This window comes from Maudiozyma barnettii, assembly GCF_903064755.1.
Source record: "Maudiozyma barnettii strain CLIB 1767 genome assembly, contig: KABA2_01, whole genome shotgun sequence".
Lineage (NCBI taxonomy): Eukaryota > Fungi > Ascomycota > Saccharomycetes > Saccharomycetales > Saccharomycetaceae > Maudiozyma > Maudiozyma barnettii.
Genome location: NW_024545238.1, coordinates 204,373 through 226,088, shown reverse-complemented (window position 1 = coordinate 226,088; position 21,716 = coordinate 204,373). Strand labels below are relative to the sequence as shown.

General features: G+C 35.2%; 14 protein-coding genes across 14 annotated transcripts; 6 read left to right on the top strand and 8 right to left on the bottom strand.

Moving 5' to 3' along the window:
* Positions 1–451: 451 nt before the first annotated feature.
* On the bottom strand, positions 452–1,288 carry ASF1 (nucleosome assembly factor ASF1; the record flags this gene model as incomplete). Its single annotated transcript, XM_041548046.1, has 1 exon — positions 452–1,288. One exon carries the CDS (start codon positions 1,286–1,288, stop codon positions 452–454), a length of 837 nt encoding a protein of 278 aa, XP_041403980.1.
* A 3,922-nt stretch (positions 1,289–5,210) lies between these two features.
* On the top strand, positions 5,211–6,332 carry NCA3 (SUN family protein NCA3; the record flags this gene model as incomplete). The annotated part of the gene is made up of 1 exon (XM_041548045.1): positions 5,211–6,332. The coding sequence occupies one exon, from the start codon at positions 5,211–5,213 to the stop codon at positions 6,330–6,332; it is 1,122 nt and encodes a 373-aa protein (XP_041403979.1).
* A 386-nt stretch (positions 6,333–6,718) lies between these two features.
* Positions 6,719–7,660, bottom strand: PHO86 (Pho86p; the record flags this gene model as incomplete). Its single annotated transcript, XM_041548044.1, has 1 exon — positions 6,719–7,660. The coding sequence occupies one exon, from the start codon at positions 7,658–7,660 to the stop codon at positions 6,719–6,721; it is 942 nt and encodes a 313-aa protein (XP_041403978.1).
* Positions 7,661–8,765: 1,105 nt separating this feature from the next.
* YMC2 (organic acid transporter) lies at positions 8,766–9,683 on the top strand (the record flags this gene model as incomplete). Its single annotated transcript, XM_041548043.1, has 1 exon — positions 8,766–9,683. The coding sequence occupies one exon, from the start codon at positions 8,766–8,768 to the stop codon at positions 9,681–9,683; it is 918 nt and encodes a 305-aa protein (XP_041403977.1).
* A 110-nt stretch (positions 9,684–9,793) lies between these two features.
* VID24 (glucose-induced degradation complex subunit VID24) lies at positions 9,794–10,756 on the bottom strand (the record flags this gene model as incomplete). Its single annotated transcript, XM_041548042.1, has 1 exon — positions 9,794–10,756. The coding sequence occupies one exon, from the start codon at positions 10,754–10,756 to the stop codon at positions 9,794–9,796; it is 963 nt and encodes a 320-aa protein (XP_041403976.1).
* Positions 10,757–11,219: 463 nt separating this feature from the next.
* KABA2_01S02222 (uncharacterized protein) lies at positions 11,220–11,684 on the bottom strand (the record flags this gene model as incomplete). Its single annotated transcript, XM_041548041.1, has 1 exon — positions 11,220–11,684. One exon carries the CDS (start codon positions 11,682–11,684, stop codon positions 11,220–11,222), a length of 465 nt encoding a protein of 154 aa, XP_041403975.1.
* Positions 11,685–11,880: 196 nt separating this feature from the next.
* On the top strand, positions 11,881–12,486 carry SND3 (Snd3p; the record flags this gene model as incomplete). The annotated part of the gene is made up of 1 exon (XM_041548040.1): positions 11,881–12,486. One exon carries the CDS (start codon positions 11,881–11,883, stop codon positions 12,484–12,486), a length of 606 nt encoding a protein of 201 aa, XP_041403974.1.
* A 58-nt stretch (positions 12,487–12,544) lies between these two features.
* Positions 12,545–13,297, bottom strand: IML3 (Iml3p; the record flags this gene model as incomplete). Its single annotated transcript, XM_041548039.1, has 1 exon — positions 12,545–13,297. One exon carries the CDS (start codon positions 13,295–13,297, stop codon positions 12,545–12,547), a length of 753 nt encoding a protein of 250 aa, XP_041403973.1.
* Positions 13,298–13,602: 305 nt separating this feature from the next.
* AIM3 (Aim3p) lies at positions 13,603–16,080 on the top strand (the record flags this gene model as incomplete). The annotated part of the gene is made up of 1 exon (XM_041548038.1): positions 13,603–16,080. The coding sequence occupies one exon, from the start codon at positions 13,603–13,605 to the stop codon at positions 16,078–16,080; it is 2,478 nt and encodes an 825-aa protein (XP_041403972.1).
* A 373-nt stretch (positions 16,081–16,453) lies between these two features.
* On the bottom strand, positions 16,454–16,897 carry CMD1 (calmodulin; the record flags this gene model as incomplete). The annotated part of the gene is made up of 1 exon (XM_041548037.1): positions 16,454–16,897. One exon carries the CDS (start codon positions 16,895–16,897, stop codon positions 16,454–16,456), a length of 444 nt encoding a protein of 147 aa, XP_041403971.1.
* A 477-nt stretch (positions 16,898–17,374) lies between these two features.
* On the top strand, positions 17,375–18,724 carry ALG1 (chitobiosyldiphosphodolichol beta-1,4 mannosyltransferase; the record flags this gene model as incomplete). Its single annotated transcript, XM_041548036.1, has 1 exon — positions 17,375–18,724. The coding sequence occupies one exon, from the start codon at positions 17,375–17,377 to the stop codon at positions 18,722–18,724; it is 1,350 nt and encodes a 449-aa protein (XP_041403970.1).
* A 165-nt stretch (positions 18,725–18,889) lies between these two features.
* Positions 18,890–19,774, bottom strand: SPE3 (spermidine synthase; the record flags this gene model as incomplete). Its single annotated transcript, XM_041548035.1, has 1 exon — positions 18,890–19,774. One exon carries the CDS (start codon positions 19,772–19,774, stop codon positions 18,890–18,892), a length of 885 nt encoding a protein of 294 aa, XP_041403969.1.
* Positions 19,775–20,084: 310 nt separating this feature from the next.
* YSA1 (ADP-ribose diphosphatase) lies at positions 20,085–20,924 on the bottom strand (the record flags this gene model as incomplete). The annotated part of the gene is made up of 1 exon (XM_041548034.1): positions 20,085–20,924. The coding sequence occupies one exon, from the start codon at positions 20,922–20,924 to the stop codon at positions 20,085–20,087; it is 840 nt and encodes a 279-aa protein (XP_041403968.1).
* A 305-nt stretch (positions 20,925–21,229) lies between these two features.
* SUS1 (Sus1p) lies at positions 21,230–21,552 on the top strand (the record flags this gene model as incomplete). Its single annotated transcript, XM_041548033.1, has 2 exons — positions 21,230–21,291; positions 21,405–21,552. 2 exons carry the CDS (start codon positions 21,230–21,232, stop codon positions 21,550–21,552), a joined length of 210 nt encoding a protein of 69 aa, XP_041403967.1.
* Between the last annotated feature and the right edge of the window lie 164 nt (positions 21,553–21,716).

The window sequence follows — 21,716 nt, the reverse complement described above, 5'->3', positions numbered from 1 at the left end:
TAAATTTTCCCATTAGAAACAAAGTTAATCGCATTATGAAACAAAACATAATTCGAACCTCAATTGAGATTGAAATAAAAAAATATATAGAGACAAGGAATTCTGAACTTAGATTCTAAGTTAGATTCTGTTTGTTCTATAAAATATATACAATATAAAAAATCATTTACAAATAAAAGAAAAGTATAACATATACACTTTGCTTTTTTAACACACGTTGTCAAGCTAATATCAATATCTCTCTACCTGCCACTATATAATATGAACGAATATAAGTCTAACCACAGTATGTCTGTTTCAGCACAATATAAACGTCTTACATATCACTTTCAAAAATATACTAATGGGTGTTTATCACATAAAACCAATTCGTCTAAATTGTTCAAAAGATATCTAAGCATTTTCTATTCGCTATAATGCTACATATAACTTAAATTTAGATATATATGCATCAAGCCTCATTATCCTTTGGTGTCCCTGGAGTTTCATCTTCAGTCTTTGCCACTTCTTTATTAGTGATATTAGCTGATTCATCAGTTTTACGTTTTTTCTTTGGATTTTCATCTTCATCGTCATCTTCATCGTCGTCTTCGTCATCACTGTTTCCTATATCTTCACCTTCATCACCCTCATCTTCATCTTGGTTGTCAGCATTTGCTGCACTTGCATTGTCATTGTCTTCTACAACAGCTTCTTCCTCATCATTATCGTTGTCCTTATCTTGATCCTCCTCTTCCTCTTCATCATCGTCATCATCCTCTTCATCCTCCTCTTCCTCTTCCACCTCAGGTTGTTCTGGTGGATAAAAATCACCTTCATTTTCATTATCCCAAACGATATTAAACCTCGTAACTCTAGGTTTCTCCGCTAAAATATTTCTTACAATATGATCCACTTGAACCTTTGCTGGAGGATTCTCTCGCAAATCTTCAGAATCGTATTCATTATTCACATAATATCCAACTCTAACAAATTCTCTACCATCATATGAACAACTCAGAAGTATCACTGTGACACTGACCAATTCACTCGCAGGGATCAATTCTGCAGAAGGTGGATCTGCTGAAAAAATAAACTTATTTACCCCAACCGGTACGGGTCCTACTAGGATGGAATCCAATTCTTGATCGTGTTCTAAAGAACGAGATGAACCTACGTAAGTCAATTTCCATTCTAGATCATTCTTCAATGGCTCTAAACATTCGAATGTGATTTCAAATTCGTATGAATCTGAGAATTTGGCAGGATTATTTAATACTTTAATACCTAACAAAGATACAATTGACATTTTCCTTTTTTTATTTTTATTTTTGACTTTCCCTTTAATTATCAAACTTCTTCTTAGTTTTTGTCTACTGAATACAATTTGATTATCAATTTAAAAACCACCCTTTTGTACCTGAGACTCAATTGACTTTGATTTTTCTTCTTTCTTGTTATTTGTATTACTGTTTTGATTAAATTTTTCTTTTTAAAATTTACTCGTTAAAATTTCGCGAAACATTTACGCGTCGCAAAAGAAAAGACAGATATTCAGTTTTATTTTGAACAAGTAACTCACAACAACAAAACGTTAGTTTACCAGTCATCCAATACGAATATAAGGATTACCATTATTTATTTGGTTGAATACCAAATAGAAGAATAGGACACATACCACATAAATGTATTTTAAGACCTTCCAGTCAAATATAGAGATAGTCTTATGTCCATATTATTACTACTAAAGTGCAGATCATCTTCTCTCGAAGTTAAAAACAAAGATATTTGAATATATGTGAACTATTTAAAAGGTAAACTTTTCATGTTTAAATGAAATCTTAGTTTGTGCATTATTCTCAGGGAAACCGTTATGTAGATCTTGAAAACGTTAACCGCCATATACAATGTATACATATATCGTTTGAAGACAAATGTTTCAAAGGTGAGTAACTTGCAAGCTTTCATCTGAAACAATTAAAAATTTCCAATACTTCATTTTTTTATTACTTTCACCATTAAAACATCGATATTTTAAAGAATATTCTAGTAAATTTCTAACTAATAAAATAACTCTTTAAAAAACAATTATTCAAGATCGCCTCAAAATATTCATAATTTGATGAACATCAATATGTTCAAGTGTATTATTTAACCTGCTTTATAAAGAAAGAGATTTAAATTATATTCAGCGTATAGTGTTATCCATTCTATATGGGAAAATGTTGTAGTGCCACATTGGAACAAATATAATGATACATTAAACTGTGAAAGTCTTGTTGTACAATCAGCCGATATCAATACCCTAAAGGAACTTTCAATGAAGAATTCACGAACATTATCATCTGGTCAGAATATCATTGCAAGATGACGTCCAAGACTGCAATTTAGCGTTTGAATTCATTTATGAAGGTCCTGCCAAAAAATAGTTCCTTCTGTTGGAATAGATATAAAATTTTGTACTCACTAATTTGTTAATACAGGAATATGTCATTCTAGGTGAATATGAGGCTTAAGGGTACACTATAACAATGCCTTTCTGTCAAGTAAATGATATGTCTGAATTTGTTATCTAATAATTTTTTAGGGCCATCATAGAGTTATAGCACAATTGCAAATACATCACTACAGATGGTGATTGAAGAAATACAAACACCATCTTCCACATAAATGACCTTGACAAACGTCAGATGTGTAGTTGAACATATATTCAAGAATATCCGAGAATACAAGAGAAATGACAAACTTAGATCATCTACCTTATTAAGTTATTTAAGAACTTTCTCTTCGTTTAATGAAGGAGACGTCTCGGATTTGATTGAAAGGGAAACAAGTAATCTTCCCGCTATATCAGAAGAATATCCAAACAAATTTATTCACGAATTAAGGGATGCCTTTGAATGATAATCGGATGTGCTATGATAAATTAAAACCTAATAATGGTGATTCATAATGGGTCCTGTACCCCAAAGCTGTTGACGACCTGCACAAACATTATATTAACAGAAACTATGATTGTGTTGTGAAAACTGAAAAAGACTATCATTTTTTTTTAATATGTTTGTGCAATCAGATATTGCAACCATCACAATTTATAAAGATAATATTACAAGAATGTCTAATATGATAATGGAAGCATATTTCAAGACATTAAAACATCACGACCTCTCTAGAATGAGGTCAAATGCGTCCGGATACAGTCACATTCATATATCATAATGATGATGTCGATACCCAGTATATCTATGTTTATAGGTTCAATTATACCAATATAAACAAGTACAATTGAACCTGAACCTACAAATATTGATTAACGAATGAAAACACTAATTAAAACTTCAAGTATTAAGTTGATAAAAAAAGGGGACTTGAAATGTTTTGTTTGTTTATACCAAAATTTTTCACTATTTGATCTAGTTTGTATATGTTACATGCTTAATTCTCTTCCTACTATATCCCATTTATTATTATTAGGGGTGCGTGGGCTATACTACTCTTATACATTTGATTGATATTTGGAACAACAAATTGAATGAAGTTCACTAGCAAACACAAACCCATACACCACATGAATATAGCGATTTTAAAACACGGTAATGAAGAACGATACAGAGAGAAAAAAAAGAAAAGCGGATAGTGCGACACCTCGCTATATCCTTCCATTAAGTTCATCGTAAAAAAACACCCCTTGGCCAGGCCCACTCCCCTCGCCCCAACAGAAGTTCTAGACCTTTTATTCCCCACAGAAAATTGAAGAAACACCCGCAGAAATATATGCTCTAGTTAATGAAACAGATAGTTTATTTTCCCGCAACGTGCCAAGTGATAAAGCATCCAACTATAATAATAGAGAGTACAAAGAAGAAACGATTTAAATAGGCCTTCAAAAGAAAAGATAAAGGGGAGGCGCAAACTCACTCAACAAAGAAATAGATGGAAGAAGTAAACGATTTCATAGAAAATGTATATTATAATTTCCAATTTGTTAACCCATTGAGGTAATTATTAATAAAATCAATTCATTTCAATGAGAACGGAAGATCGAGATAATTCCCTATTTGGTTGTCAAATTAATAAGAAATGTCATACTGTGCCCTTTCTTTTTCCCATTTCTGAGATGAAAAGTTTATCGATGCACTTTGCCCTGTATTTTAAAGTATCTATATCTTAAGTTAAAACATTATAAAAATATTTTTAATGCAGGTCTCGAGAATTTTGATTGTAAGTACAATGTCTCTCTTTGAGTGCGAGGGCAAGTACTTGATGCGTGGGTGTAATGCCATTCACCTAGAACTTTCTTTGTCTATTTGTTAACCTCCGAAGCATATTATATAATATACAATGTATAACTTAATAGTGTCGTCACAGATTGGTTTCGGGCTTTTATCTTAGCATTCTGGGCGAATAATGGTATAAACACTACAATTACTTTCGACGATTCCTCCATTAAATTCAATACCGGTCTTCTTGTATGAAACTTAATTCAATTTAAATACCTATCTATTTCCATAGCCTCTACAGCCTCTATTACTTACTATCTTATATTTTTGAGACGTTTGCTAACTTTTCTTTTTCTCATTTTTTCAATACAATAATATATGCAAATATTTCATACCCACTACATACATCAGAATAATTGATATTCTTAAAGAAGCAAAGAAATTTTATAACACCAAGACTACCTCTTCGTGGTACTATTATCTCTTTATTTTTCTTTCAACAAGTTTAATAGATTTATTTTGTTACTCTCCTAGTAACTTCTACAGAAGTTTAATGTTGCAAATTAAACTATCATTATAGTTCTAGTCCTTGTTTTACATCTGCCTCTTCCAACTCTTACTTGTCTTTGGATGTTTTGAGATTTCAGGGTATCCAGGGCAAAAGACATAGACACCTTGCATCTTAGTGGCAAAACTAAGACCAAAGACTATTAAAAAAGGTTTTAACTGAAAAAGGAAGAAAAATGATTTGATCTTTTTTTTTTTGATATATATATGTGTGTAAGAACTGATCATTATATCATTACCAACCATTCATAACGTTCTTATCTTATTAAATATTCTTGTTGTAGTTTTCTTTTAAAAAGGGTAATACACACTACTACGATTCTGTATAACAACATCCATTGCCCTCTGTGCATTCATCCATTCATTATAGATTTATATCCTAACCGCTAAGTCATTCCTTATTAATTTAAAAAACAAACAAACAACATATTTATTATCATCATTATGAAATTCTCTACCGCTTTAACAATTTCTTCAATTGCCTCTGTCGCTATTGCTGCTCCAAGAGGTGATCATCATTCCGATGTTCATTTCGACAAGAGAGGTATGGTCACTGTCACCCAATACGTCAACGAAAACGGTGCTGTTATTATTCCAGGTGCAGGTGCATCTGCATCTGAAACTTCCTCCGTTGCTGTCGCTACTGCTACTTTAGCAGGTGCTTCTACCGCTTCATCAAAGACTACGACAACTCTATCACCTTCTGCCTCTACTGGTGTATCGTCATCATCTTCTTCAAGTGGTGACTACTCCGGTGATTTAACTGGTTCTTCTACCGGTTCCAAATTTGAAGATGGTACAATTGCTTGTTCTAGTTTCCCATCTGGTTCCGGTGTCATCAGTCTTGATTGGCTAGGTCTATCTGGTTGGTCTTCCATCCAGGACTCCGACGGTAACAGTGTCACCTCATGTGAAGACGGTAGTTATTGTTCATACGCTTGTCAAGCTGGTATGTCCAAGACTCAATGGCCTTCTTCTCAACCAGACAGTGGTGCCTCCTTAGGTGGTCTAGTCTGTAAAGACGGCTATCTCTTTAGAACCAACACTGACACCGATTACTTATGTGGATGGGGCGAAGGTACTGCCTCTGCTTCTAACTCCAATAGTAACGGTGGCATTGCTCTATGTAGAACCGATTACCCAGGTTCTGAAGCCATGGTCGTTCCAACTTGGTTAGAATCTGGTTCTTCTTCAAAGCAAATCTCCGTTGTCAATGAGGAGACTTACTACCAATGGGAAGGTAAGCAAACCTCTGCTCAATACTATGTCAATAATGCTGGTGTCTCTGTTGAAGACGGTTGTATCTGGGGTTCTTCAGGTTCCGATGTCGGTAACTGGGCTCCATTAGTGCTAGGTGCTGGTTCTGCTGATGGTATTACTTACTTATCTTTGATTCCAAACCCAAACAATGAAGACGCAACTTCCGCTAACTTCAATGTCAAGATCGTTGCCACTGACGGTTCTACCGTTAGCGGTGATTGTTCATTCGAAAACGGTGAATTTTCAACCGATGGTGGTTGCACTGTTAGTGTAACTTCAGGTTCTGCTGAATTCCAATTCTACTAAATAAAATAACGATACATCGAATGAATCTTTATGAAATCAAACAACACACAAAATAAAATTTGTTCAAAGGACATTTTATATTTTTAAGATCTTTTCTTACTGATGATACCCCCCACATTTTTACTGCTATTCATTATTCATTCAAAATTCGTTCTTCATTCGTCCAATTTTATATAAAATCTCTATATATATTCGCTATATTTCTGTTATACTATTATAGTTCATGGTGTGGCGCGATGTCAGTGTCACACTAAATAAAAATAACATACAAACAAACAAATAAACAAACAAAAAATATCAATATGATTCATTATCTGATATAATATAATATAGAAGTATATACATCGGTAAGTATGCAATTAACAAAATCAAAAAAAAGAGTTGTTTTACAATTCTGGATTCTTTACATGGAATTGTACACCCCAAAGTTCTTTCTTAACACCAAACAATCCACTTAATAATCTATTCTCTTGAGCTTTACCTACAGAGATGCAAGAATAACCTTTCTTTTTCAAGATTTTCTTCATAGCATCATCGAAGGAATATATTTCAATAAGCACTTTCATTGATTTATCTAATTTATTCTTACCTACACCAATTGCTTTAGTTCTAAGCATAGTCCAATCTAATAAATCTTCCAAAATGCCTGATTTCACATAGACTCTACGACAACCAATGGTACTAATGGTCATAGTTAAAGAATCAGGAGTGGACAATACTTGGTTTTCACTGACTGATACCAGTGCGATTGGGGTATTTCTATAGACTACGATATTAGTATTTTCCGATAAGTTTGGAGTAGTCTTTGTAATTTTAACAATATCAGTTAATTTAAAACCAAAAATGATTTCACCATCACCTTTAACAATTTGTTCAATTTTGGTCTTAAAGAAAGTATCAGATAATCTTGATACTAGAGTGAATACAAATGAAGTTAACATTACAGTGAACAAAGCAGCAGATAATAGGGTAAATTTGTTCATCATATAGATATGATATAAATAGCCTGAGACGGAACTAAATCTTGAAACCATGGAGTCATTAGAAGAATTCAAAGGAGGATAATTTAAACGTGGACCCAAATAAATTATTAAGAATAATAAATCGATAATTATAACAATGGGACTCTTAATCAAATAATAATTACACAATGATTGTTGTTGTTTCAAAAAATCCACAGACAAATTTAATGCAGCGGATGCTAATTCGGGAGTCAGCTTTGTTTGGTATATAGTGGGTGGAGCATCTGCATCTAATGGTTTATCTAAAGAAGCATCCACTTGCTTCACTTTTATTGTAGGAACATTGACCTCAGTGTCTTTACTCATGGTTATAACAAATCAAAAAATACAACGAAGGTGTGGTGTATATATATGGAAGTATCTTCTAACTTCTATAGACCTCTGTATAATTCAAAAGAGTTACATACAGAATTAACACCTTGTCAACTGTCAAGTTTATATATATATATATAAATATAATTAACTAATCGTCCCAACTGCTGTCGTACCCCAGGCCCACATGGGCTCCCACCGTTCCATAACCGTTAAAATTGCTTTAGCAAAGGGCGGTGAAAAATATATATGAATATTTAGTACAAAGCGAAAGAATGCTCTGGGCGGAGAACTTTAATATAATGAGTAGAGAGGCGATAGAATACGCCGGAATGTCACTGTCAACGACAAACAGAGAGAAAGAAATACTATAGTATATCTCACATCGATACCATTGCCATTTAACTAACTCCACTTGTTCGTCTGTGAAATCTACCCACTTTGACGTAATTCTTCGAATTGATCGCCATCCTCTCTCTCTCTCTCTATATATATATATATATTACTCTTTGGTATATCACACCATAATTTCAACCGTAGCATACTATGCTATGCTATACTACCCTATACAATTTAATCTGCCATAATAACAGCACACAGCAAAGTGACGCGGTAATTAAATTTTTCATTTTTGAATATTTTTCACCGCCTGAATCGCTTTGCTTCGCTTGGCTTGGCTTCGAATTTGTTCGTCTTTGTTTATCTTTCTTCAAGTAGACAGAGAAAGGCATCGCAAAATATTTCGTCGCTGATTGATAGATAGATTGTTAATCAGTCTGAAAGAGAGCGTGAACGTCACGCAGACTGAGAGTCACACCTCTCACTACGTCTATGCCACTACACATTATCTCCTTTTATCTATTCTTAAGTAAGACTGCAAAATACATATTTATTACATATGTAGATCTGAGTCTTGAGTGTCGAGATTTATATAGTATCCTATAATATATATAGGAAAGTTTTGTTGTCGTTGTGTAGAATATACTAATAGCATCAAAGCTCTCTTTTTGAATTTGAATTTTATTTTTTATTCTTTTTATACAGTGGATCTGTGAATAATAGAAATAGATAGAAAATAGATAGAAACAGATATAGAGAAATGTCCGACGAAGTTGTACAATTGACTACATTGGAATCGATGGAAGAGTTCCCAGTGAACCAACCTCAATCGTCTCCTCAACGTATAGCTAAAGATATTCTTGCAGGTACCACAGGTGGTATCGCCCAAGTATTAGTAGGTCAACCATTCGATACTACAAAAGTTAGACTACAAACCTCTACAAGGCCGACAGGTGTCCTAGATGTAATTAGAAACTTGGTTCGTGAAGAAGGCCCTAGAGCCTTCTATAAAGGTACATTGACCCCGTTGATCGGCTGTGGTTTATGTGTCTCCGTGCAATTCGGTGTTAATGAATCCATGAAACGTCTCTTACATTCCAGACATCCAAATCGTACAACTTTATCTTTACCAGAATATTATCTTTGTGGTTTAACTGGTGGTTTTACCAATTCGTTCTTAGCTTCACCAATTGAACATGTTAGGATTAGATTGCAAACTCAAAGAAATCAAAAGATTTTTAATGGTCCAGTGGATTGTATTAAAAAATTGATTGAAAATGGTGCATTGATGCGTGGGTTACCGGTAATGATGTTAAGAGCAGGTCATGGACTTGGCTGTTATTTTTTGGTGTATGAAGCTTTAGTCTCAAGAGAAATTCATAATGGAATAAAACGTATAGAGATTCCTGCTTGGAAACTTTGTGGATTTGGTGCAATTGCAGGAACTGTATTATGGGTAGCTATATATCCATTAGATGTTATTAAATCAGTTATACAGACCGATAAATTAAAAAATCCTGTTTACAAGAATTCTATGGTGAAAGTCGCCAAATCATTATATGCAAAAGAAGGTGCTATGGCATTCTTTAAAGGATTTGTACCAACTATATTGAGAGCCTCTCCTGTGAATGCAGCCACATTTTTATCATTTGAATGTGCAATGAGATTAATGGGTTAATAACTTATATATATATATATATACTGTAGAAGAAGAAAAAAGTAATTATGCATCGTCATTAATTGTGTGTGTATGTGTGTATAAGTAAGTGTTTATGTATATCTATCTATTTATGCGTATTCAAAAGAACATGAACCATTTGAAATGGTTGAAGTCTCTTTTGATGGAATCAATTCTAATTGTTGGAATTTTTCAGCTTGTTCTTGATAATAAAATCCTTGTATGGTACCTAATTGTTGATCATGAACAATATAATAAAACCCGTCAAATGATGCACCTTCGATCCCATCTTCGTAAGGGTCAGGTAACATGAATCTTTCCTTCCAACGCATATATATATATCTTTGACCATCATAAGTTTCCTTTTGTGAATCCATTAGAGATTTCTGTTTAAAAGATGGGAAATGCAACCAATGTTCCATATCGATGGAGTCTGTAGCTGTCATTGGTGTCAATTGTGGATCCGATGGCCAACTTGAACTTAAAAACCCACATGGGTTTGTCTTAGATGTCACAGCATACCCTTCGAAAAAAGTACTTATCTGAGGGTTTGCCTGAGTGAGTCCCTTAATAGTTAAAGTACCGCATAGATGTGGACCCGTTGTGATCATCATTGAATCGAATGATGGCATTTGAACAGAATGTAATGTCACGGTGACTTTATATCTTTTATAACCCGAGATTTGATACCCTGAAAATGTTGTTCTGGGACGTAACCAAGGTAATTCTAAACAATCAGGAATCATTGTTATATCATTATGAAATGTTTTTTTGTTATTGGAATATATGGAATGGTCATCATCAATGTACCTTTTTTGCGTTACGTTTGAGTGTGAAGTAGGCGTTAGAGCCAGCCCTTGTAATGATGGCAGGGAGTCACGTGACTCACACTTATAGATTGAAGAAGAAGAAGAGGAAGAGGATGAATCGATTTCATTAGTGTTCCTGTCCTGCAGTAAAGTCACTAGACGATTTTGTTTATTGTGATGTTCATCTGAAACGTCTAATGAATTTCTTAGAGCTTCAGGCAATGGAATAGCAATTTTTTTACTCTGAACAGGTTCGTTAATCATTGTTAATGCAAGCAAGCAAACAAACGAACTGGTATTATTAATAAATGTTTTGTTATGAGATGTCTATCTACATACATATAGAAGTCTAGTAATAAGTTTAGTAATAAGATATGTTTAAATTACTCAAACGGACTTTTTATAATAAATATATCCATATATATATATAGGTGATCTATTTTACCCAAAAATTACTCATTACCATCATGCAAAAGAAAGAAAAAAAGAAAAAGTAACCCCCTTTGCTTAATGCATTGTGAGATCGCCGTACTGTCAATATTGCCAAAACCCAAACAAAAACAAAACAAAAGAGACTGATGGTAATGATGATGATGTTGAACTAAACCAAGGCCATCGCAACAAAAATAACTAAGATGTTTTTCACCCGGAAGATTCCTGTTTGGATATCTATTTTAGTGGCTGTCGCCAGTTTTTCATTGTAAATCGATTGTGGTGAGCAGAGACTTTAACTAAGCACGGGGAATGCTAAAAAGCAACGGCGACGGCAGCAGCGGTGGGGAGGGGGTGGTTCCTGCTGGCCTGTCTGAGTGTGGAAGGCATGCCATGGCACCCACTGCCCAGGATGGCAGTGGGTGCGTTCTGCGGAGGTCTGTGTGCGTGTGAATTGCTTTTTATTCCTTTCGCTTTGCCTGCGTGCTGTTGAGAGGGAGGGGGAACAAAAAGCAATTTTTGTTGTTCTCAGCGTAGCTGCCGTGCAGAGTGATACCGGGCAATGGCCGTACATTGTGACACGCACACGACGCCACGCCACGTGACCGCGCGCACGCACACGGCCTGCACACGAACCAGATGTCCCGTCACGTCGCGCCACCGGGACATTCACGCCTCGCAGCAGCTTCTTTCCAATTCTTTCAGATTCTTTTTCTGTTTGTTCAACAGAAAAAAAAATGGCAAAGACCGATTCGTTCATTCCATTCGCGTGGCGTCTTTTCCTCTTGCCATTATCGATAATCTCTCTATCGTGGTGAAACTATTACAACTTTGGATACACACAAGCCAATATATAAAAGAGTTAACAGCTTACATGGTATGACTTCGGCTGTACTTTCTGCTATCCAAAAGAACACTGACCCCCATAGACAGACAAACATACCTCTATATACACAATGATAAGCCCTCAAGTCTCTAATATTGCAGTGATGCTGCTAATGATGCAAGCATCACGTAGAATTGATATGGAAAATGAACAAACTATTCTTTATATTCGTATTGCTTACGTCGTCTCCATTGCTACTTCTTATTTGATCTATATGCTAATCAAGAGAAAGATTGTCCTTGCTAACGATGAAACTCCTGTTAAAATCGTCTCTGCTAAGAATCCAATGAAACCACAAGAACCACAAACTACTGAAATTATCTCCACAAAGGATTATGATTTGAGAGAAGTGGATTCTGCTATGAAATCTATCCTAAGTGGTATGGCTATGATGGCTTTCATGCATTTATACATGAAATATACTAACCCATTGTTCATGCAAACTATTAACCCAATTAAAGGTGCATTGGAACATAATGAAGCAAAAATTCATCTTTTCGGTAACAAAGCTGAAGGTGACTTAAAGAGACCTTTCAAGACTGTCGGTCTATTGGATGGGTTGATGGGTAACACCGCTGCTGCAAAGAAGGAAGAAACTGAAGATCAAATTGTCGAAGCTGCTTCAACTTCTGCTACTACTACTGGTACCTCTAACAGAATCGAAGAATTAAACTAGGATAGATAGACACATAACTTATATACATATATATACAAATACTTTTTACTATTACAAACTACTTCTTTATTAACTTTGAAATATATGGTAATTGAGATATTAATATACTGGATTCCATGGAAGGTCTTACAGTTCGTATTCCATTTCTTGAAATTCTCAGTAAATTTCTTAATGAAATGAATTTAATTGGTAATTGACTTAATGAAAAACCAGTTTGAGTTTCAATATATGGGAAAATTACTCTACGATACGGTTTACCATCTGAATGAGTTCCAACTAATGTCTCACAATCATATCGACTTATGTTAATAGTCCATTGTGCTAATCGCCTCTCATCATCAGAATCATTCTTGTTTTGTCGCGAATTCTCAAAATATACAACCGTATCATACCAACGTGTTTTATTCACCACTGAATCTAATATGCTAACCATAGAATCTATATCAAACATTAATGGCCATACCACTACACCAAATATATCTTTAAAATATTTGAAAAATTGTGTTTGAATGTCTTCTTTATTGAAATTTCCACTCATCACACTACATCGGGTGCTATTATCTTGAATATCCACATTTGGCACCACAATCAGCACTTGCCAGTCAGTACCTTCTAATTTAATTGAATTAAACGTCTCATCAATTTCTCTATTTTGTGTCGGTTGTTGATTTATTTCATGGCCAGTACGGTCAATGGTATCGTTGTAAGTACATATCACCACATCATCCAACTGTTCTTCAAGTTCCGGTAAATCCAATTGCTCAATATCAATTAGTTTGTCTAAACCATACAATGTCCAGCGATGTGACATTCGATTCTATAATTTCTGTCCATACCACGTCTCCCTGAACTGTGAGTAATCGTTTGCTACCTCTCTTCGTCTTATCAATTGCAAATTATCATCATTTAGTATTGTTTGTTTTGCTTCGAGTTTTCCAATATCTGGGGCTTTATCTCCCCCACCCCACGTCAAAAAAAAAAAAGACAAATTGTAACTATATATATATATATCAAAACGAGTCATCTGGATAAATAAAAGATACACATTTTATTCACCAAATAATATCGACGATCCAATTAAATCAGTTCTATTTAGAAGCAGAGTAAATTGTACAAATGTCATTCTGGGATAATAACAAGGACTCCATCAAGTCTGGTTTGGTTTCCGCTGGGAAATATAGTTATCAGGGGACTAAATTTGTAGCAAAGACAGGTTATAACGCTAGTAAGAAACATTATAATGATAGTAAAGACAAAAGAGATGGTAAGAATGGTAAGAAAAAGAAGAAAAAGAAGAAAAGTAAAAATGGAAGTGACTCAGAATCGGAATATTCTGATTTAGATGACACAACAACACCATCGAGAAGCTTAGAAAGTTTCCAAAACCCTGCGAATTTTCCACCACCACCTTTAAAAGCTGGACAAGTTCAATATGTAAGTGGCGGCCAAATGGTAGTTGGTGATGGTTCGTCCCCAATAGTATCTATTCCAAATCAACAAGGGTTCCAACAACAAGGGTATCAACAACAAGGGTATCAACAACAGCCAATGCAACAGCAGCCAATGCAACAACAACAAGGATATCCACAACAGCCAATGCAACAGCAACCAATGCAACAACAGCCAATGCAACAGCAGCCAATGCCACAACAACAAGGATATCCACAACAGCTAATGCAACAGCAACCAATGCAACAACAACAAGGATATTCACAACAGCCAATGCAACAGCAACCAATGCAACAACAGCCAATGCAACAGCAGCCAATGCAACAGCAGCCAATGCCACAACAACAAGGATATCCACAGCAACCAATGCAACAGCAGCCAATGCAACAGCAGCCAATGCCACAACAACAAGGATATCCACAGCGACCTGTGCAGCAACAACCAATACAGCAACAGGGTTATCAGCAGCAGCAGGAAAGCCAACATTCAGCACAAATCCAAGCAATGCCTCCACCGGAACTGCGCCAACCACAGATACAGGGACAGCAACCAATGCAACAACCTCCATTACCGGCGTCTTCTCGTCCAGGTGATTACTCAAGACAAGCTATGTCTCTTCCAAATACAGGAACCACTACTCCTCAGTCAGAATATATGGCTCCAAGGGGGAATAATAGTTCAATGAGTAGTATTCAACAGATTTCGACTATGCCTGAAACAACTGGACTAGATCAACAAACTCAGGAAGAGCCCGAAGATTTTAAACCTGGCCCACATTATGAAGTTACACCATTTGATCAAGTAGCATACGAAGAAAATAAGGAAAAGAATAAAATTGGAATTAAACAAACTGATATCAGTAGTTTTGCTCCACCACCTTCTCATAGAGATAGAGATGCAAATATGAGACTTAAAAGAACAATAAACACTAGCAACTCAACAAGTTCCTTGCCATCAAGCAATAGAAGTATATCACAAATGAAAAACAAGGCGAATACTGCGAGTCCAACAGATAGCCCGCCAAATCTAGGTGGTGGCAGTATCGATGAACCCACCACTGAATCTGAAGCAAATGTGGATTCATCGGAGACTAAATCTGACGAACCTCCTAAAGCTGCTGTGCTAGGATCATATGAGGAACCAACAACAAGTTTTGCACCACCTCCAAAACCAAGAGGAATTTCTGTAGCACCCAAAAGTACACAACCGAGTACATCCAAAATTGGTACAAATAATGTACACAGCAATCCAAGATCTGTACCAGAAAGACCCTCATTACCAACAAGATCCACTGCATCATCATTGGATACTACTACAAGGAATATAAGACAAACTACGCCATCTAATAATAAAAAGGGATCTGAAGAGCTGCAGGCTCCTATCTTGGGTACCTATGTTGAAAAACCTGTTGAATTTGTACCACCTCCTAAACCATTTAGACATGTAGAATCTGGGAACAACAAAAACCATAATAATATGGGTTCGGGTCCACCTCCTAGTACCTCGACAGTGTCCAGTCCACATCCTCCACTTCTTAGTGCACCACTAACAAACAATGGTACACCTATAACAAAAAATACGCCTGAGGTAAAACCGAAACCTTCAATGGTTCCTCCAAGTAACAGTACTATGAAAGATCCATCGACATTTTTACCTCCTCCAAAACCTTTCAGACACTCGGAATCACTTCCTGAAAGTGGTTCAAGTACGGTTGATGACGAAAGTCATCCATTAGTAACTAAGAAGAAAGCACCGCCACCGGTCAAGCCTAAGAAACCAAATATGCTGAGTGCCAGTAATAGTTTTAATAATGGATCAAGTTCTTCGTTAACACCACCTGGGTACACCCTTGAAAAACGTTCGACAACTTCAAGTATTGGTAAGAAGAATCGACCACCTGTAGTTAAGCCGAAACCTAAAAATCTCTCTAGAAGTAATACAAATCCTATGAATGAGATCACTAATGAGCTAAACTCATTTAATTTGGGACACACCCATGTAGGTCCACCAGTACCAAGTAGTAGACAACATGGGAAAAATACAAGCTCGGCTTCAAATGAAACTGAAGATGAATCAAATCCTTTTGCGATATACAAGAAGGATGCAGTTCCATTAGATGAAGACAGAATCCACAATAGAAGATGATAACCAAAAACAACTATTTTAACTCCTATTATTCTTATTAACGAATTAATGTACATCAATATTTTATTTTTATTTTTAAAAATATCTTTTCTTATTTATTTAATTTTTTGTACTTTTATATATTTTATAAATACATATACAGATAGATTAACAGTGGTATAGTTTAGCTGTTTGTAATATCTTTTTTTTTGGTGGAGGTAAATCATATTTGTTGAACAAACCTTATCAATCATGAAATGTGAGAATGAAGATGTTCAAAAATTATCTCCAAGGTAGTAGTAGTAATATACGTAAAAATGACGATTCTATAGTTGTTGCTTTTAAATTCTTTCTAATGTTAATGTTCGTGAGAAAAACACGTTAAAAAAATACTCTATTTGGATAACAAAGCAGCAAATTGTTGAATGTTGATTTCACCGGAACCGTCACTGACTTCTCTCAACATATCATCAACTTCAGCATCTGTTAGCTTTTCACCAATCGATGTCAAGACATGTTTCAATTCGGCAGCAGAGATTAAACCGTCACCATTCTTGTCGAAAACCTTGAAAGCCTCTAGTAATTCTTGTTCAGAATCATTAGATTTTAGTTGACGGGACATTAGGGCTAGAAATTCACTAAATTCAATCTTGTGGTTACCGTCAACATCAATCTCGTTCATAAGATCAGCAACTTCGGCCTCACTTGGAGATAAACCTAGAGATCTCATAACAGTGGCTAACTCACTCGAAGAAATGGAACCATTATTGTCCTTGTCGAATAAGGCAAAGGCTTCCTTGAACTCAGCAATTTGTTCTTCAGTTAGATTAGAGGACATAGTATATGGACGTCTTGTTTCAGTAAAAACTAAGGACAGTTATATGTGTATATTATTGGTATATCTAGTTATAATTTACGTTCTCTTCCTGTCGAATCAAAAGAGAACTTACCTGTAAATAAATCATCTTAATGTGTCCCTCTGTTTACAAATTGCAAGCCTCTCTGCTTTCTCTCTTATTTACACATATTCCCGAATTTTATAAAAAAAAAACCATTAAAAGGAGAGAGGAATAAATTGCAAAATAGCGAAGGGTCGCTCTATACGACGCAGAGACAGAGAGAAATCATAACTTTTACAATTTGAGGAACTCTTTAAGATCATTTGATGGCCACAGATATAAGTAATTAATGTGGGATCTTACTCAGTTGTTGACTTTGAAATTAGAAGATTTAAGTTCTGGTTTATAAATCTGACTGTACCAGTTTCAAATTAGGGACAAAGAGCAATTTTAATTCCAATTTTGCGCTAAAGGAAATGGCCCTCTTTTCAATCCCAGATACTCTGTCACCATGGTTGGTGACCTTAATCTTAGTATATATGTCATTACCTATAGTGATATACTATGCTATTCCGTTTCTATTTTATGGTAATAGGTCTACAAAGAAAAGAATTATCATATATGTGCTAGGCGACATCGGACATTCACCAAGGATGTGCTACCATGCGCAGTCCTTTGCTATGAAGGGTTTCCAAGTAGAATTTTGCGGTTATGTCGATAGTCAATTACCTAATTTCATTACGAAGAATCATAATATTACTATTCACCCTATTCCAAGGATCAATCAGTTCGGAATGGTCCATAAAGTCATTTTTCAGATCCTGGTCATTGTCTCAAAATTATGGGAATTAAGAGGTAGCGATTACCTGTTGGTTCAAAATCCACCAAGTATTCCATTATTCCCTATTATCACTTTCTACAGACTCATTGGTTGTAAAATAATCATAGATTGGCATAATTTGGCTTATTCAATTTTGAAATTAAAATTGAAATGCAGTTCATGGCATCCTTTAGTCATTGTCGCTATATTTGTCGAATTATTCTTTGGACGGTTTGCTAATTATCATTTGACTGTGACAGATGCCATGAAAGCTTTCTTAATAAATAGTTTTAAGTTCAATGACAAGAAGATTGTTGTGTTACATGATAGGCCACCTGTTCAATTTGTTCCTTTCAAAGAAACACCTGAATTAACTAGGGATATGGCATTACATACAGAACCATTTATTAAAGATTTGATTCCTGAAGGCTTTGATATAACTAAAGGTGATAAGATTATTGTAACTTCAACCTCTTTCACACCTGATGAAGATATCGGTATTTTATTAGGTGCATTAAAAATATATGAAAGTTCTTATGAGAAGTTTGATAATAATCTACCGAAGATCCTTTGTTTTATTACAGGTAAAGGCCCACTAAGAGAGCAATATATGAAACAAGTTGCAGAAACTAAATGGAATGTTTGTCACGTAGAATTTGTATGGCTATCATCTGAGGATTACCCAAAGTTATTAAGATTATGTGACTACGGTGTATCATTGCATACATCGAGTTCAGGTTTAGATTTACCAATGAAAATATTAGATATGTTTGGTTCAGGGTTACCAGTGATCGCTATGAATTATCCTGTACTTGACGAATTAGTCACACATGGACAGAATGGTCTTAAATTCACTGATAGAAGAGAATTACATGAATCATTAATTTTTGCAATGAAAGATCCAGAAATTTACCAAACTCTGAGAAAGGGTGCTATTGAAGAATCTAAGAATAGATGGGATTCCACCTGGGAAAAATCTATGAAAGAAATCAATTTAATTCATTAAATAACGTCTCCTTATTTGTAAATAGAAGAATACAATATTTTTTCTTATGGTGCAATATATTCCTCACCTTTTTCCAATCATTTATAAATATATAAATTATGAAGAATCTACAGAAGTTTGAAATTCAAATCATCTATATACAAATCGTAAAGAAATTCAATTGATTTACTTCAATTCCTTAGCAACCCAGTTTGGTAGAACAAAAGAAGCTTCATGGATCTTTTTGTTGTAATACTTGTATAATTCATCTTCCTTTTCATCAGAAATAGTTCTTAATGGTTTCTTAACGTTAGCAGTCTTATCCTTGGAACAAACCATGAAACCGATCATACCGGTTGGGTAAGTTGGAATACTAGTCCAAGCATATTCAGCAACTGGGAATACTTCAGCACAAGCTTTCTTAAGTTCCTTGATGATTGGTAAGTGAATCCAGAAGGATTCAGCTTGAGTAGTGATGACACCCTTTTCAGTCAAAGCATCGTTCAATAATTCAAAGTATGGCTTTTGGAACAAAGTTTCAGCTGGACCCTCTGGATCAGAGGAGTCAGTAATGATGACATCAAATGTGTTTTTGTAATCTCTTAGAAATTGGAAACCGTCACCAATATGGACCTTGACTTTTGGATCGTTATACACAGAGGACATGTTTGGTAAATATTTCTTAGATAATCTAATGACAGCTTCATCAATGTCACAAAGAACAGCTTCCTCTACAGATTCATGCTTAACGACTTCTCTTAGAACACCACCATCACCACCACCAATGACAAGTACCTTTTTTGGGTTTGGATGAGAGTTGACAGCCAAGTGAGCAATCATCTCTTGGTAAGAGTATTCATCACGTTCAGTGACTTGAATGGCATTGTCTAAGACAAGAACATTACCGAAATCAGTGGACTTAAAAACCAAGACATCTTGATATTTAGACTTTTCGTGATGTAGAACTTTGTCAACTTTTAAAGTCATAGCTTCACCTGGCCACATGGTATCAGAGATTTCTCTGAACCAGCCGTCGACAATGGTAGGATGTGTGATTTCTGCGTTAGACATTTTAATTGAATTGTGATATTTGTTTTATCTACTTGTATTAAATCGATAAGAAATACCAATGCAGAGCTTATCTGTTGTCTTTACTAAATTTATGTTCCTTATCCCTCTTATATATGATGAGCCTCTCACAAAATCAAGCCTTTCTTCCCCTGCCGGATTGAAAATTTTTTTTTTTCAGAAATTTCACCCTGTTGCAAAGCTCATCGCGAATTCGTCGATTTCATTGAACGATAGATAAACCTATTTATCAACATGTTTATATAGTTTTAAAGTACATTTCTATATATATATATTGGTATGTCGATTATAATTATAACCCATACGTTCTGGCAATCTCAATACCATGAGCAACATTCTGTAAACGGGCATCAAGTCTATAACCTTGTTTATACAGTTTTTCCAATTCATCGTTCAAACTGGCAAAAGGTACTTGGAAGCATTCAATAAATTCATTTTCTTCCAATTGAGTTTGTGGGCTTTGATTCTCAGGTAAAGACATATCAACTTCAACTGTCATTAATGACATATTCGTATTGGTGAAACCAGGATCGTTGAAGATAATTGGACTCTTACCTGTGATCTTCCCAACGTAACCTGTTTCTTCCTTTAATTCACGTAATGCAGCTGTCTCCAAGGATTCATTGGCATCAACAAGACCTGCTGGAACTTCGATACATACACCATCCACGGGAGGTCTGAATTGTTTCTGCAATAAGACTTGGTCTGGAGTACCGTCCTTGTATTTCATAATAGTTAGCATACCAATACCATCAACACCACCAGAATTTCTGGTCTTACGAACAGCACAGTCCCATTCTCTCTTCACACCATTAGGGTCGCTGTATACCATTTTCTCTAACCCAATCCATTTGCAATCATCTGAGTTGCTCACAGGTGTAGATGAGATAAGTTTAGCCTTCTCTGGAGAACATTTAGTAGCAGTCATCCTTATATAATTTCTTGATATGATCGTCCTCTTGCAAACAGAAAATAAACAGTTTTTAAGTAATGACATGGAACAAACTACATTAACGTATTTGCAAAACACATACCTTTTATAAACTAGTAAAATAATAATATTAAAGCTGGAATGAGTAAATAGATAATATACTCTGTGTGTATCCCCTTGTTCCAAACAAAATCTGTTCATACTTGTGTTCCAGTTCCATTATTCCAGTTATTATGGGCTACGAGCACCTGAAAAAATTCCGCAGTGAAAGCCCGATGGAACAGTTTACAAAACCCTAACCACGGGGAACAACCCTAAAACCCTAATGTTGTGAAGCCCTATGTTTTTGCAATAGAATTAACAACAACGAAATTTAAAATAACTAGCAGAGAGTCAAGTCAAGTTCTGCTAAGAAAGCAATAATCTGCAAAGCATACCGTGCTTATTTCGAAGGATAGTAATATACCTATAGAATTTCTTTAAGGTGGCACATATCTATTCATCAAATGGAGAGCTCGTTAAAAACGCAGATACAGAGATATCTGGTGGAGTCTGGTAATTATGAAAAGTATGCTACAAGTTTTTTTTTCAAATAGGACGGATTCCTTGCTTTATTTACAGGGAACACTATCTATCTCTTTATGCATGAACTTTACTAACATTAAAATATTCTTTTTACAGGATCTCTAACAACTTGAATGAAAAATTATTACAAGATGGCTGGATGGACGAAGTGCGTCGAATGACTATGGACGAAATCAGTTCAAATAAATCTACAAACTATGCTGACATTCTGGCCAAGATAGAACCCCAAGCTTTAAGTATGTAACGCTATTAGATCGCATTGATGCTTTTTATATATATCCTACTATTATCCCCTGTTTTAAAATCCTATTTACTAACATATTAAATTGTTCGTTTCCAATAACTAAACCTTTATGTTATTTGCAGACCTTGTGGATCAAGCAACTAGAGATGACGTCCTGGTTCAGA